This window comes from Acipenser ruthenus, chromosome 3, assembly GCF_902713425.1.
Source record: "Acipenser ruthenus chromosome 3, fAciRut3.2 maternal haplotype, whole genome shotgun sequence".
NCBI classification, from domain to species: domain Eukaryota; kingdom Metazoa; phylum Chordata; class Actinopteri; order Acipenseriformes; family Acipenseridae; genus Acipenser; species Acipenser ruthenus.
This window is the reverse complement of record NC_081191.1, coordinates 51,425,724-51,443,626: the sequence shown is the minus strand read 5'-3', so window position 1 is coordinate 51,443,626 and position 17,903 is coordinate 51,425,724. Positions and strand designations below refer to the sequence as shown.

At 37.2% G+C, this 17,903-nt stretch overlaps 1 protein-coding gene across 3 annotated transcripts in view; it reads left to right on the top strand.

The window, feature by feature from the left end:
- The first annotated feature begins 945 nt into the window (after positions 1 to 945).
- Positions 946 to 17,903, top strand: part of seh1l (SEH1-like (S. cerevisiae)) — a 64,021-nt gene continuing 47,063 nt past the window's right edge. The window contains exons 1-3 of one of the 3 annotated variants that reach the window (XM_033992987.3): positions 948 to 1,247; positions 15,403 to 15,453; positions 17,613 to 17,759. In XM_033992987.3, coding sequence (XP_033848878.1) covers positions 1,137 to 1,247; positions 15,403 to 15,453; positions 17,613 to 17,759 — 309 coding nt within the window. In that variant the 5' untranslated portion in view covers positions 948 to 1,136. Of the gene's footprint in view, positions 1,248 to 15,402; positions 15,454 to 17,612; positions 17,760 to 17,903 lie in introns of all 3 variants that reach the window. The other 2 variants (XM_033992989.2, XM_033992988.3) reach the window with 2 other exon arrangements.

The window sequence follows — 17,903 nt, the reverse complement described above, 5'->3', positions numbered from 1 at the left end:
GACGAAAGGCTATCAGGGACAGGGAATAACCTACATTGAATTAAGGCGAATAAATCAGCTTTAATAACAGGTAGTTGAAGTGAGATATGTGACCATATGTGCAAGTATTTGATCTATTTTTGTCCCAGATCAAAATACAGAAACCAGTACTGTCTAACAACCCCTTTGTGAGAGGGCGGGGGGGAATCCTGCCCGTTATAATATTCATTAATTAGTCTCACATCACAAAACAGACGTTTACATTATCTCTTTATAGCAGGGACTGTTTCTACTATACATTTTCTGATCATGCTGTAAATTATGAAGCTGGCGGAGCACAAAGGCAACTTCGATTGCATCCACTTCTTCTGCGATTAGAATTTCTCTCAACACCATCTCCATTTTGGTTCTGCTCAGAACTGTTGCTCATCTACCAAAAGCTGTCCACTCTCCGTCTGCACAGACCGTAACGTTACTCGCAGACTCCCGTCTGCAATCCAGCCCGCAAAAAAGTGTCGTCAACGCACCCCTAGATTTTCGCGCTTGCGTGGGCTCCAATAATGGCGCCTGTAGCGATTAACGCATCGAATTATGGGATTGATTGTCCTTCCTTTTTTTTTTTTTTTTTTTTTTTTTTAACTATCCTTGTTGTAAACAGGGTAGTACGGTAAAGTTAACTATTATGATTAAATTATTATAATAGATCATAACAAAAACACAGTGAGTTATATTAATTAATTTAACGGTATGTCATATTAAAGTGTTTTTATTAAAATGATGTGATTTATGTCTGTAGTACATTAGCGAAATATCTGTTCTCGTAAAATGTACCTTTTGATAAAGATTCTGATCTTTTTTTTAGTTTAAAACAAAAACGACGATACAGGGTGTTCAACGATTAAAGTACCGGTATACCAAATGCCAACTGTGAACCCTTCCTTTAATTTCAGAAATTGCCGCATGCGCAGTAAATGCGATATCTGTTTTTCACGGTCTACATATTTCCCCGTGATACTAGCCTCTCTTTGGTATTTCGTGGCACAGAAAAAATTAAAGCAGGCGCTCGGATGTTACTAAGATTGTATGACACAAACAAGGATTAATTTATCAGTTGTTTTAAACCATACATCAGAAGAAATAGTCAACTTCTAGAAGATATGTTTGTAGCTCGGAGCATAGCTGCGGATCACAAAGATTTGATCCATGATGTGTCTTATGATTTTCACGGCAGGAGAATGGCGACCTGCTCCAGCGATCAGAGTGTCAAGGTATCGCAATGGCTAATAATATACAATATTGTATTCTCTTGCATGTTGTGTCGATTCGTGTATGGTAAAATAGTTAAACGAAACAATGATATTTTGTAAATGCAGTATTTTTGCTTAGAAGCAGGAGGATGTAAACATGCTTTTAGGCCGCAGTGGCATTTTACATCAATTAATTTGAGTGGAAATACAATAATAATAATAATAATAATCATAAAAAATAGTAAAGTTGCCTTTTAAAAATGTTACATTTTTGGAACACTGATATGTTTGTAGAATGTGCTCTTAATGTCTGAGAGAATGTGATTAACTAGAAAAAAGCCATTGAATTATTTGTATAGTGTTATCATTATAAAGTAAATATAATCTTCATAAAGGGTCAATTGCAACGAACTAAAAAAAGCGTACTAACGGGATGATCCCGTGGTTAGTACTGAGGACGGTACTAAACTAGTACGCAAGTTAATACCAGTTGCAACGAACTAAGCAGCTCCTCAAGATAGTCCCCACGCGTATTAAAAATGTTCTCATTGTAACGAAACCGAAGTAACTGTTGTTGCCCTCTAGATGGTACTAAAACACCTTACTCAGTTAGTCCACACATTTCTGCAGACTGGAGACTGTGACAAATATGAAAAATCCCAAAATGTTCTGCTAACTTTAATGAAACTGAACTATTCATAACCAAAAAGTGTATATAAAATTATTTTAAGTCTTCGGGGGGTGGGGGTGGGGGGTGGGGGTCGAATCTCGTTTCAAAACGTTTGCAACAAAACCAGTTTCATCCTTATTCAACTTAACATAGGCCAATTTTATAAAAATAATAAATAATTTCACTAGGACTTTACAATGCGTCTACTTTCATCCTCTTCCACATAGACTTTTTTAAAAAATTTGCTGCTGTACCACCTGGCCGCCTGTCAGGGAAGGCAGCATTAAATCTGCTTGCAAGTGTTATTCCATGCTGTTGTGCGCTGCAGAATTGCTGTGGAATACTTTTGGACATCCCAGGGGCAGACTGGCTGGGTCACAGGGCAGAATGCTAGTGTACAAGTACAGGCCACTTTTCTTAAGTCATCTCTAGACAATCATAGAAATTAAAATCGCATAAATAGTTCACAACTACCACTATAAAGCATAACACATAAAAATGACTCTGACTCCCGTAAAATGTTATTGAAATTGTTTTGCTTAGGATTACACAACACACCCATACTTGTTGCCAACATTTAGAAATATTTTTTGTATCGTACAAATTTAATTTAGACAATTGTAATAAATAATAATAGTAAATACTGTACTTGCTTCTCTGACTGCTACTGCTGCTGACTTGAGGTCTCTGATTGCGACTGCTGCTTTCTAGGAGTCTGTGACTACAAATATTTGAAGGTTGAGAGATTACATATCATAAGTGTGATGAACATCTAAGTAGAGCAAACGTTTCATTTCCTGTGATGAAGCACACAGACGTTTGATAACCTCATCATATGTGATATGAATCTCTTTTTCAATGTTCAGAAGCATAAGATCCTCAAGATGGTCATCACACAACACAGCACAGTCTGGTTTTAATCCATTTTAGAATGGAGAAGCTGCGTTCACAAGAAACTTGGGTGAATGATAAAGTTTAAGTTTCAGTGCACAGAGTAAAGATCCGTAACTTGCAGAATGGGTTGCAAACGAATGCACCAACATAAGCTCATAAGACTTTCTGATTTTAAACTGCAGTGCTCATCAGTGTTCTCATCTGGTTCACTGTCGGTAACTCTGACCCCTTTTCTATGCTTTGCTTTGTCTATATAGATTTCTGCTATAGAGTCATAACTGCCAACAAAAGCAAGCAAATCATTCCTCAGATCTTGGACATCAACATTAGCCATGGTGGCAAGAACTTCCAGACTTTCAGACTGAAATACAAAACCTGGCTCAAAGTTTCTTATTTCTGGGATCGAACACTGAGACATCCTTCATCAAGTTTGTACTCGAGTGTAACAGCCTTGTTGAATATAACTTTGTATACTTCAAAGTTGTACAGTTTTTTTGCTGTCTCCAACAGATGCTCGTTCATCTGGAGCAGTCTCACCTGGCAAACACTTCTTGTTCGGCGTCTTCTCTGAGGGAGAGAAGTAGACCCTTGCACTCCTTGCAATTCACTTTTGGAATACTTAAGCATCTCTTTATCCATTAAATCTGCAAACTCTTTTGCCTGAGAATACACAGCTTCATACTCATTCAGAGTTTTCATTAACCCTTTGCGGTCCGTTTATTCAGCGCGTCTCGGGTGCGTCAGGTCCAATTTATTTTCACACGCGCAGTTTATTTTAGACGCAGTGCTTAAATATTTTTTATCACAGTAAAACAGGTTTAAAAGGTACCATTTTTTTATTGCCATCAATGCTTTTATGGTTCTTCGAAATCGTTTTCTTACAGAAGCAGGGGTAGCAGAGCCATCAAAAACATGCACAAGGGCAACTTCTCGTGCCCACCATCTTGTTTTCCTTATCTTCTGTAATCGAAGCAGACTTTCATTACTGACAGCAACTGATTCTTTCAGTGTTGTCTTCCACACAGTCACCCGTCTGACACAGTCACCCGTTTGTAGGAGTCTGAAGAGAAAGTTGCTAACCTTTCAAGTAACCCCAACAGACATGCAGCAGTTGTAGAGGCACTAGCAGCCTTGGTTAGAGTCTGATTAAGAACATGACTATAGCAGTGAGTAAAGATTGAATTGGGAGCCTCATCCTTTATTAGTTTCTGAAGACCATTTTTTACTCCACTTATGTTTGCTGCACTGTCAAAGGCATTGCTGCCAATTTTTTTTTAAAGTGACAGCCCATTTTTTTCTAATTCTGCCTTAAGTTAAGAACATAAAGTTTACAAACGAGAGGAGGCCATTCAGCCCATCTTGCTCGTTTGGTTGTTAGTAGCTTATTGATCCCAGAATCTCATCAAGCAGCTTCTTGAAGGACTTGAAGTTATACAAGTCTTGAGACTCCAGCAAAAACCTAAGCAATTGTTCCTTCAGAGCAGTGTCCTTTACATATCTGACACACATTTTATAGCTGATCACTAACATCCTGTGATGAATCTACCATTAGGCTGTAGTAACTATCTTCTTTTATTTCTCCAGCAGTTGACTCCTGAATAATCTGACAGGTAATATTCAGTATATTGTTAAATGTGGTCTTGGACAGGAATGTCACAAGTGATCCTTGACCAGATCCAACTTTTCCATGCATGGATTTCTTGCGGTTTTTGCTAGCAGCAATGCCCATCTTCAAATGCTTATCTAGCAATCGATCAAATTTTGACCATGAAAGAAGCAGTTTCTGAAGCTTCAATTGTGTAAGCCTCTTCTCAACGATGGGCTCTGTACCCTATACCTTGTCTTCCAATGTACAAAATTGTTTCAGTGATTCTGCTAAGAAAAAGTCTGCTTTCTTTTACTTGTTGATGTAGGTCTGCTAATTCTTTATTTTACATTCTATGTTTTTCTTATTTTTAGCAGCCAGCTAAATATCCAGCAATGGCTTGAAGTAGCAACCTGAAATCTCATGCTTTTCTATTTTCATATAACTGAAACAGTGATTACACCTTTTACAAATGGTGAATCCTCATTATCAGAGAATGCCATGCAAACATTGCAGAAAAGTTTGTTGCCATTCTGGGAGTAAGAGATCCACTTTCTTTAAATTTTTTGGGAACTGTCTTTTACTTCCCTATAGTATGTCTTCACTGGGTCAAAGGGAAGATTTTTACAATTTGGCTGAATAGGATGTTCAGATAAAAACATTTACCACAACTGAAGCATGCTTCTGGGGTGGAACAAACAGACGTGACAGAAAATAACTACTTTCTGCTTCTCTGGCTTCACTGACCATGTCAATTTCAGTATCGCTGTCAGTTTCAACATCTGACTGAGTTTTCTCTTCCCTTTCGAATTGTACATCACATGTGTCTGCAGCAGACTGAACAGCTACTGCATCTGTTCAGCTTGTATCTAGCATGGTTTGCACTAGATAAGATCTCATCAATGATCTTATCAGTGGAAGCACTGTTTAGATCAGGAGTGGGGAACCTTTTTCCTATCATGGGCAATTGGCCCATGGAAAAAATCCAATACTAAATCCAATTTAATTTAGTTTAAAACAACACAGAAATGGAGACTAAATATATCTTTTAAATATAAAACTTTAAAGTTTAAACTCACCTACTTTTTTTTTTTTTAGTGTGATGGTTGATTGCTTTTCCTTGGTGAGCGTTGTGATATCTGCTGGCACTGAAGATGTTGCTACTTGCAGCTGGTTTTGTAAATTGTCATCTGTTAAATTGTCATCTGTTAAATTGTCGTCTGTTAATCTGGTTCTTTGCAAGTGTAAGCTTGGAAAATAACTGTTAACAACGGTACACTGTACAAAACAGCGATGCAATTTTCAGCGCATGTATCCAAGTTTGGAAATTCATCGGCACCCACGTAGTTTGTAAAATTCTAGCAGAGGCAGGTTGTTGTATTTAGCCTGAAGTTCACTGTTGCTTTGCAGGTAAATTATTTTGTGTTGAATGTCTTCGGGTACATCGACATTGAAAGGAGTGGCAAAAATGTTTAATTCAAGTTCCTTCGATTTTAGGTCTTGAAATCGCTTACTAAATTTAAGTAAATTTGAGCACTCCTTGGCATACTGCACTGTTGATGTAGGTTTTTGTCCCTGAAGTACTGGAAAATGCACCGTGTTGCCTTTTTTCAGTTGCATTTCCCACAGCTTTAGCTTTGCTTCAAACGATTTTGTTTGAAAGCAGGGCGGTAAGAAGCTGGTTAGAGCCTTGCAATTTTAAATTGAGCTCCGAAAGGTATTGCGTTATGTCAACCATGAATGCCAGGTCACACAGCCACTTGGGGTCACTCAACTCAACCACAGGTTTTCCCTTCATCTCCATGAAAAGCTTCTCTTCCTTCAGTTCATGAAACCGCATCAGCATGCTCCCTCGGCTCAGCCATCGCACTTCACAATAATAAACTAAAATCACCATATTCGGATTCAAGGTCTTTCAATAGCTCTTTAAATTGGCGGCTATTTAATCCTCTACTTTTAATAAAGTTAATGCTCAGTACTACCACAGACATAACGTTGTTCAGTCGCATGGACTGCGCGCACAGATTCTCTGTGTGAATGATACAGTGAAAATGTGAACTGCATGCACTATCTTTGCGTTGGTGCTTATTTTTATTTTATTATTAGGCTTCCAGGCCATAGGCTGGGGAAGCCTATTGTTTTTGTTAGGATTATTATTATTATTATTATTATTATTATTATAATTATATATTTTTTTTCAACCAAAACATGCTCAAAAACTCACGAAATTCGGTACACTGGTAGATGCCTATGGGGGATAGTCGGTGATATTCAGCAAATTTGCGCAAGTCACATGGTTCGGCAGCCATATTGGATTTTGCGGAATTTGTTAAAACGTCTATGTATCGGAAACTGCTTGCTGCAGAGTTCTGAAAATTGCTATACATGTCGAGGGATAGTCCATGATTAACTGTTAATATGAAGCTGATTGGTTATGTGGTTTGGCAACCACTTTGACTAATGACATAAAAATATAAAATCATCAAAATTCAAACATCTTCTCTGAAACTGCTTATCCGATTGAAACAAAAATTTGAATAAAACATCTCGGTATGGTCATCTGTTACGCTTGTTCAAGGGAAGTTGCTACTGTGAAAATCAAGGCGTCCACATTGCATGACATCATCAACATACACAACTGGCTATAAAACTTATCGGCTGCACCAAAAAGCACAAAATTTGACACGGATGTAGAGGACTATGGGATGTTGTGCCATGGCCAATATGGCAGCCTTTGGTCACATGGTGTGGCAGCCATCTTGTATTTAATGAAAATTTTGGACAATATTCAAAAGACTTCTCATGAATGGTAAATAGTACAGCTGTTAAAAGAATTGTACATAGTGCGCACATGTCCACGATTTGATTCTACTTAAGGAAAAATTGATCAGTCACATGGTGTGGCAGCTATGTTGGATTTTGTGTAAAACGCTTAAATGACAACTCCTCATTGATCCTTTTGGCCGATTTGACGTGAATCTTGGGTATACGTTACAGTTGTGATAACGTTTCATCTATAATAACCAATGCGCATAAATTTCTCTAACTGCATGGAAGCCGTATAGTTGCTTGCAACTCAAGTTATTATTATTTTTTATTTTTTTTAAGTGACATTGTCATATATTTACAATGTGTGTGCTGCGGGCCAGGTGAAATTAAGCAATGGTCCAGATCCGGTCCGCAGGCCATAGGTTCCCCCACCCCTGGTTTAGATCACGAGTGTAAGCATGGTTATTACCTACAAGCTGGCAGCAGAGACCTATTTTATTAGGAGGAGAAAGTGAGAAATATGGCAAATCTGTAAATACTTCTGTTGAAGATTGAGTAAGTTTACAAAAAGAAAGATTCATCTATTTAGTATCTTCCCCAGATTTCAGCATTTTTTTCTTTGTGTGCTTCTCTTAGTCTTTCCCATCCAGATGCCCTCTTTTTTCCAAGATTCAAATCTATGTCCTTTTCTTTTGATGTTTACTACGATAGTGTTCATTATAGTAATGTTTGTATATTAGTTTTACAACGTTTAGTAAAACGTGACCTATTGTTTGACCTCGTTAGTACAACAGCCCCCTTTGCTAATTACATCTTTAGTCAGGGTCATAACCAAGTATAAATCTCCACATTTTTGTAAAATGACTTTACACTTGTTTTTAAAGATGCAACACGTTTCAGTAAATTGAAACAATAAACTTTGCATCCCACGCAGAGGGAGAACACAAACGTAAAACACCATTAAGTGGGGTTGACATCGCAAGGGAGATGAAGGGAAGTTTCACAGTTCCGATCGAGTGACAGTTTTCTAAGCATTATTTGTGAATGCTTATTCACCATTGCTACACCCCGTTAGAAAATTTGTTGCGTTTTTTTTAAATTATTCATCATTTAATCATAAAATCACAATTTACAAGATTAAATACGCTACTATACCTCCTGGGCAATGCCAATAGGGTCACACGACTGCATCTAAACTATATTTATTCCCAATTGTGGAGCTGCATTTGTGCCATATAAAAATGTGAGAAACATCATCTATGTGTGTGTGTGTGTGTGTGTGTGTGTGTGTGTGTCCATCTGTCTGCGGTTATTGTTCTTATACAGTTTTACGGTTATGCACTATATAGCGCTGTGAACACAGTTTATATTTTCTGCACTCTTAAGGGTAGTTCATACTCTAGTACAGGGTGGTCCGTCAGCCCCATCCACTCACTCATGTGTTCGTGGGTTGCTCTGAGCGCCCTATGAGATATTCGGATACAAATCTGCCCGGTATAAAGCTAATTGATACGAATCCTATGCAAAGTTTGAAATGTACGCATTTTTTCAGTACCAAACAATAATAAGAAAGCGTCTTTGAATTCAATTAGATAACTTCTCTGAGCACTTTGTCGGCGTTTTTCTTTGGTGGTGATAGGTGGGGATTTTTTTTTTTTTACTTGTCAAGGTATGCGATTAATAAGGACAATTAAATGGTATTCCTTTCTGAATGTACATTGTATCTTTTCATCTGCAATTGGCAACACGATGGGGGGGGAAAACAGCTAGTTTATTTTTTTCTTCATCTTCATATTTTTTTAAATACCATTTTGTCTAGAGCGGGGGAGCGGAGCGGGATGAAAGAGAGCTGAGCGGAGCAAAGAAAGAGCCGAGCTCCGCTCACATTCTCGGAACACAGCACAGACGCTCGCCGTTAAAACATATTGTCTTAAACACAGGATTTGCACATCACAGGAGAGTTGAATTGAGTAAACTCTGTATCCCTTATGTGAGAAGTGGGTAAACGATATATTGCCCAAATTGAAAGTGGGTAAACGCAGTTTACCTGCATATACCCTCGACTACACCACTGAGTAAAACTCCAAAGAAAGGTTTAAAGTACCTGGTATTGCCAAGTAGTCTCCCATCCAAGTACCAACCAGGCCTGAAAAATTATTATTTTATTTCTTAGCAGACACCCTTATCCAGGCCAATTTACAATTGTGACGTTATTTTATTTTTTTTACATACAATTACTTATTTATACAGTGAACTTGCAACCTTCCAGTCAAGAGTGCAGTGCTCTAACCACTACTCCACATATGCAACAAGTGAAGAAGCCCTAATGTTTCGTTGCATAACACTTTTTTTTTTTTTTTTTTAGTGAAATACTTTTTGTATATAGGTATACAAATGTCAATTGCTCTGGATAAAAGCATCAGCCAAATCAATTTAATATGACATATTTTTCTGGCTTGCTATTTATTAATTTATTTATACATTTATAATATAAATATTAATTTCAACATTAACAAGGAACTACAACTTATCAGATTTAGATAAGGAAGCTACATGCCCCTCTTGTGTACAATTCCATTCTATATGGTATCTACCAAATACATCTAACTCAGGTAATTTAAATAATTACTGTACCTTCAATTATCAAGCCCAGAGTCAGACTTGCCATGGAGCTTTGCATTTTAAGAACTCCTACCCTGACAACAAAGACTATACAAAAAAAGACGGGCTACACAGCCCGTGCCTACCAGGGGGGAGAGGTCTCATTCCCCCAGCTATCCTGGCTATAGTTATGCTCCCCTGCTAACAATTTTCTTTTTAAACATTTTTGCCAAAAACACATGTCTGTTAACTGAGTCATGTTTTAGTTTTGTACATTTGCAAGTAACAGTGTTACCAAAGGTACTGAAAAATCTCTCTGATGGAGAACTTGTTGCTGGTATGCACAGATACTTCTGTGCAAATTTGCTGAGTCTAGTTAAATTTAATCTGTTGAGCTTTCAAGCAGATCAATGGATCTGATTCACAGTCAGCCAAAGGAATATGCATGTAGTGATTTACTTAAAGTAATATTTTGTCGTTTTTTTTTTTTTTTTTCCAAGAACTACGGAGGCATTAGTAGCTCCTGATGTGCTTGACTTGAAAAAGCTGCCCAAGGTCTTACATTTTTTAGCAGATGCCCCTTTATTTGCTGCTTCTCCTACTCCCTGAGATTTGTTTTCAGTGTTACTGGTTGTGCCAGTGAAGCTCTTTTCCTGCTGTAGCAGAGATTCCGCCTCTGACACCACTCTTACTCTGATTTGATGCAACCTTGACCTCACTGATGTACTGCACTTTGAATCTAGGGTCGATAAAAGATGAAATATCAAGTAGATCTTGGGTGTGTGAGCCGGAATACTTCATTCAAGTAACACAGAATCTTCTCTTTGATTGACTTTGTGAGTTCAGTCTCAACTTCCTCAATGGCCAAAATATTGTTAAGCAGATGCAAAACAGGTAGGAGACACTGATATAGTTTTCACCTGACAGAACATCTGTGAAATCCACCAATGTTTTCAAAGACTTATTTAATGAATCAAGCATATCAATGTCCTGCCATATAGGTACTAAGTGCCTGGTTTTTCTGTCTGCAGCTAGGACTTGATTGGTTTTTCCTGTTCCAGCACCCTTTGAATCATTTGCTGACGTGATCCCCAGCAAGTAGATGTTTCTGTTATCAACTGGTGCTGAGGTAGATTGAGCTCAGCTTGTGCTAAATGCTTTTCTTTCAGCTGTAAGAGAAAACGCTCACCAGCCGCTTATACCAATGGTGCTGTCAAATGCGCTTTCATGCTGTTCTGTAAAAAAGAAGAAAAAAACACATGTAAAGAATAATTTATATAAAGCTGTAATCTCGCTAAGTTTTAATTAATGCCACCAGAAAGCATATGCTGCTGTATGCAGAGAAAGATAAAACCAATGACAACCAGCTAGTACAGCACTACATATCAGCTTTTAAAATAAATGGACACTGATATTCATTTTATCCCATTATATAAAATAATAATAAAATTGTTACCCTGGTTTCACCCACACTCAAAAATACACATAATAGGTAGATAATTATTACTTTTATCAAAATTCTGACTACGAAGAGAAATAGTCTTGAGGTGCATTAATCTATCTGTTTTCTTTTTATAATAGATTATCACCACCTTGCGTACTTCTCCTGTTTAGTGAAACGTGTGCTTTAACACAATGTTAATTTGTTATATATATATATATATATATATATATAAATATACACACACACACACACTCGGGGCTCACTAATGTCACTGTTTAATAAAACAAACCGCATCTCTTTTTTTAAATCTTGGTTGATATCCCTTATTCTGTTATTACTACTTCAAAATTGTACAGCATTTAAAAATGCACTGAAAAGGCAGGGTGCGAGCATAAATAATTTTTTAACAAACCAGTTAGTATAACGCGCTGCATGAATCTTTTAAATGTAGCGGTACTGTGCTGAAAAATAGCTTTCATTTTCAAAACAGCTTGGTTGTGGTTGTAACCTTATAATTTATAAGGTCATACAGTGCAGGATTCTATGATATTGTGGCACACGTTACTTGTGTGGGTTTTTTTTTTTTTTTTAAATCGCTGTCGTTATAGGTGTGTGATTGTTAGTTACCGAAATCTCAGTCAACAACTGAAGACATAAGAGGATAATATTGTACCACTTAATTTGCACCGATGAAACATAACCTGGTTAACTGTACTGATGGCATATCAAATGCTTAGATGACAGATATGGTTGCATTCTTGTAAAACTTAAGGATAAAACAAAATACATTTTGACAAGGAATTGCATTAGTTCCATAACTTAGTTGAGCACAAGGTGGTTTCAATAAATACTTTCTGATTTTAAATATAGGCCTATGTGATAGTTTGGGATAGTCAGTCTATTTAAAACAGTAAGTAGGTGTTTATTTTTTTAAATTATTTTTATATATAATTATTAGTTGAATAAACCACTACCAAATAAGACCATTTTGCTACCTACTTTCCAGGCATTTAGCAAATCCTCACTACTGCCTTAAAGTTAACTTCTAACCCTGATATTATATATTTTTTGTTGCGACTTTGTAATGTGGAATGTAATAAACGAGAAGTTTTTTCACCTTAATTTTACAATGCCATTTCTATGTTTTATTTTGAAGTGTTTTAAAGTTTAGATTTCAGTTTGTTTGCTTGTTCAGCTACAAAAAGGCACAAGTAAACCTTGTGTTATTAGTTTATGAAAACGTGAGAAACGGCAATGGCAAGGAATCAAAAAATATAATAAAATGCAGTGTCAACTTTATGTACTATTTATTTCGGGAATAAACAAAACAGTTTAACTTGAACTTTTATTTGGCTTCCTTTGTTTTTGTAGTTAATTCATTGGAGTAAAGTAAGTCCTACACAACTTATTCTTTACTCCTGGGATATTTTTCTATTTTAACGTGTTACATGTTGTAAGGTCTTGCTGTAAAATAAAGGCGCACACACACACACAAACGAACGAATATTTAAATTGAGCAAGTATCCGAACTTGAAAATCCCACGTTCGTCCCAGCACTACTAATAATATCTAGCCTGATGCAGAAAGAGATTCTTAACGGGGAGGTGATATACGGGTTAACTCTTCGGCTACTCGCCCACAATAGTCGATCGTTTTCAACAACTTTTCTAAAGCCGCCTTCTTTTGTAGTGTAGAACCAAATCTTTCGCAATGTGATGCATTAGTGCATCGGTAATTTTGTTTCCATCGTTTACTGTCTGCTTCATAGGGCACAACATTTGAAAATGATTCTGAGATGGATGTTTGATGGCTGATTTAGTAGGCTTGTTGGGCTGTCATTTTTTACTGTGTTCATCTAATGTAGTTTAAACCCTTTTTAACCATTTGAGTAGTACGAACATTCACTGCTCTCTGGTCCCCAGGGAGTACGAACGTACCGGTATGTTTGTTAGATGTTCTCCGAGTTAACTAGCATATTACCTAATAAACCTTTTGTCACCAATTATTGTTAACAGGTGAGGGTCCATGATTACTGTAAATATAGGTAGCATAGGCACAAGTTTGTCATTCCTGAATGTAAGGGAGCAGAAAATGGCAAAATATGCTCAGTTAAGCAAAGAAATTACTTTAAGAAATGAAGGTCAATCTTTAAGACAAATTGCAAGAACTTTGCAAGTATCTGTAACTGCTGTGGCCAAGACCATCAAACGATTTGAAGAAACTGGCACTCATGAGGACCGAACTAGGTCAGGCAGGCCAAGAGTGACCTCAGAATCAGAGAACAAGTTCATTCGAGTCACAAGTCTGCGAAACCGACGATTAACTGCCCCTGAAATACAAGCTCAGCTAAATGCTACTAGAAGTACAGATGTTTCAACATCAACTGTTCAGAGGAGATTGCGTGAAGCTGGCCTAACTGGAAGAATTGCTGCAAAGAAACCATTGTTAAGAGTGCAGAATAGGAGGAAGAGACTTGCCTGGGCCAAAAAACACAGAAACTGGACGTTTGAGGAGTGGAAGTCGGTCTTATGGACCGATGAGTCCAAATTTGAAATATTTGGGTCCAACTGCCGAGTATTTGTAAGACACAGAGAGGGTGAGCGCATGAGTTCTGCATGTGTGGTTCCCACTGTCAAGCATGGAGGAGGCAGTGTCGTGGTCTGGGGTTGCTTTGCTGTTGACAGAGTTGGTGATCTTTACCAAGTCCATGGCAAGCTCAACCAGCATGGCTATCATAGCATATTTCAGAGGCATGCCATTCCATCAGGATTACGGCTAGTTGGGCAGTCCTTCATTCTTCAGCAAGATAATGACCAGAAACACACCAAAGTTGTGCAAGAACTATCTGGCGATGAAGGAAAGTGAAGGACAACTCAATCTAATGACCTGGCCTGCCTAGTCTCCAGACCTCAGTCCCATAGAACTTGTATGGGACGAACTGGACAGAAGAGTCAAAGCAAAGCTACCCACAAGTGCCCTACATCTCTGGGAATTGCCAGAAGAGCTGGGAAGACATGTCAGTGATTTCCTGCTGAAACTTGTTAAGCGAATGCCTCGTGTTTGTGAGGCTGTTATTAAAGCAAAGGGTGGCTATTTTGAGGAATCCAAGATTTAGAGAATTTTCAATTTTCTTGAACATTGCTTTGATATGCCATCTGTTTTGTTTTGTTTATTGTAACGTGTTTTCATTTTCAAGTATTTACAGAAACGTATACGGCGTAAAACATTGTCAATTATGAAAAAAACCTAGTTTCCAGCAAGTGTACTCAAACTTTTGACTGGTACTGTGTGTATATGATATATATATATATATATATATATATATATATATATATATATATATATATATATATATATATATACACGTTTTGTTTTGCAAAACAAATGATACAAATAATACTAAATTTACTATTTAAGAATACAGTATATATACAGTTTGGCAGATTTTACCCGAATTGAAGTCAAAGTAGATGCTATAGTTAGAGGTGAAAGTAACTTTAATTTCTTACTCGTGTAGTGGTACTCGGCACACTGCGCTTGCCTAAACAACTTCTGCTAAGAAAGCAGGGAAGCGCCCATTCAAATATGGTACGCTATGCTGTTTTCTGTCTTTTGCATTTTTTTTTAATTTATTATTTTCCAGTCTTTTACGTCGTTTTTAATGTATTTATCATATTTTTTCACCATTAAGAAAATAGTATATGAATGCTTATCATATGCAATACATTGGGTCTTGTACATTTTCTTTTTAATTGTGCAACTTTGCAGTGGACTTCTCGAATTGTTTTGTTTTTTTCTTTTTAGAGAAATTAATTGTCTGTTGCCAATTTGCAACAAAATAACAATTAATGGTAAATGTACCTCTTTAGACAATAGGAAAACACCCATCAGATCAACTGATTGCACATGTTGTAATCTGACATCATACCACTTTCTGCCATTACAATTTAAAGCTCATCTATAAACTTCAGGTACATTCGAACAGTATTCCAATTCCAAAAGAAAGTGACAGTAGTTGAAAGGCATGCAAATAGAGTAAAAAATAAATTGCAAATCATTTTTAATTTGTGCATTTTTCCTGAGGGATATCAGACAATCATGAGGTAAACTGTTCCTCCAGTACTACCACTAGTTGAATGAAATGACTAATTGACTTTTAAAACTTAAGTCCAGTAAAACCATTATTTTTTTTGTTTGTTTGTTTTTTCTTGAGGTCTGGGACAAAAGTGAAAATGGCGAGTGGCACTGCACAGCAAGCTGGAAGGTGAGGATAAGGAGACCACAAGGGAAGCTGTTTCTAACTCTCTTCTCCACTGTGCAAGCTTTCCTAACCAAATGAGTAAAGACCTTGCATGTTGCACTACCTTTGACTGTCTTTCCAAATGTAGAAAAGTGCTAAGGGCCCTGCTTCCTTGACAAGAATCTCAAAGAAACAAACATGCTTGTTTAAGGCATAGTGTCCCAAGTGGTTATAACTGCGTAACGCCAAAGTTTTTTTGTACTGAGAATGTGTACTATGTTTCTGTAACTAGACACCGTAAACACAATGTATTGCATTTGAAAATGTTGACTTGTGGGCTTAATTGAAAACACTATGTTTCAGACAGTGGCAAAGTACTGTATTTTATAACTAATCTGCATTACAGGATTCTTAAACAGTTTTTTACATTTTTACAAAATTACTGGCTACACTTTTTTTTGGAGCCGAGACAAGAGGAGAGATGCCCCTTTCGCTTTGTTTTACTTTTTGGTTTTTGATCCCTGAGCTACAGCAGTCCTTGCTGCAGATAGTGGCCGGAGCATGCCTATTTTGATAAAGGTCAAGAAGGCTTAAAGATGGGGTGTACTTTGTCTGCAGCAGAAACTATCATTAACAAACTGTAAAGCCAACACTACAGCAGGTCTGGTTTCTGAAGAAGTAGAGCACACAGACGGGGTAAACTAAAGAAGAATGTAGCGCTTTCTCCCAAAAGATCCCCTCAAATTTAAATCAGCCCAAATTTCCCACTCTCAGTTTGAGATCAAATAAAACCTACAATAACAAAGTATGGAGGTAATTTCCAGTCGTGATTAGTCACACCTGCTTTTCTCCCTTTTTGTGAACTGTGATATTGCTTGGCATGTTGAAGAATACAGGGGTTTGATCAGCATTTATCTATCCAAGCTGGTACTGTTTGTTAACACTAGCACAGCCATAGCCGCTTTTTGAACGGCTTTTGCAATTCAAATTTAAATATCTCCGCATATGTGAATAGCTCATGCAAGTCCGTTTTTAAGTGTTACTAAATATTTGAATTAAATACCCATGCTGTGTTTCAGCTGCAGAATCGTAAAATGAATACGTTATAAGCACTTGCTGCTTCAACCGTCAGACCCACAGTTTTTATGCGGCATATTGAAGTCAATATAATATAGCCGACAATTTTAGTCGGGGCTTTGTAATAAAATCAACGGCATTGTGAAATAACGCATTATAATCCTGTTGAGTGCTTGAAACACTGATGAAAGTCATTCTACGCATCATATTATTATTTACACTACATTTCTCAGGCAGAACGACTGTGCCACCCTAATGTGCGTATTCTAAGCTCTCTGCACAGAGCAGTGACCATCAGGACTGATGCTAAACAGAAGTTGAAAAATGTGTTTTCTGCGTAGATTGTACTTAGAAAGCTGTAATACTCTAGACAGGCAGACAGAGCCTTTGAACTCTTTCACTCAACGCGCTTTCACGTTGCATAAGTTATGTTATATTTTTGTTTTATGCTATTTTTATAACTAGTTATTTATGTTTTATTTGTGCATACAGCTTTCTACACCTGTTTACACAGAAGTTTATTGAAATAAAGAAAAAAATTTGAAAAGTTTAATTTTCAAAATAAATACGGTGTTTCTGCTCTGAATGTTATGTATGATGTTCATAAATAAAAATATTAAGTTGTATCCGATTGTTTGTTTTTTATTTTCATATCGAAGCCGCACATTTTGCGGGTGCGGCAGTTGTACGTGGTACGAAATTTCGGCGGTTCTAGTGTTAAAACAGAACCTAATAACGAAACGCTGAAATTGTAAAAGCGTCTCTTCAAATTCCTCAGGAAGCTAATTATGCTTCTTTGAAAATGGCTGCCTGTATGTCATGAAAGATTCGAGATCGGGCAATGACTTCTTTTCTCGGCAGCCAGTCATGTTTGTGTAATCAGGTATTTGTGTCTTTTGTTGGAAATTAAGACACACATCACTATACTTAAGACGCAGGCCAATATTTATTTTTTTTTATAATTTTTTTTTTTTTTTTTAAAGTGCGTATTCAATTCTACGAATATGTTTGGTTTTTTATTGTGGGGCACTGCATGTGGTGTGTTGCATAAATGGTTTTAACTAAAATACTAACTTAACACACTGACCCACTTTTTTCTTACCCAGACACACAGTGGGTCAGTATGGAGAGTGACATGGGCCCATCCGGAGTTTGGCCAGGTCTTGGCCTCCTGCTCTTTTGACAGGACGGCAGCCGTGTGGGAGGAAATTGTAGGGGAATCCAACGATAAGCAGCGTGGACAGAGCCACTGGGTAAGAACTGAAGGTTATCCTATTATGCCTTGCAGCTTGTTTTTTGGATAATGTAATATTTATTACAAAATAATGCAGTACTGTCATGTAATGATTATTGCAAACTATTGTAGTAGTGGCAACTCAAACTTTGAATATTGAATG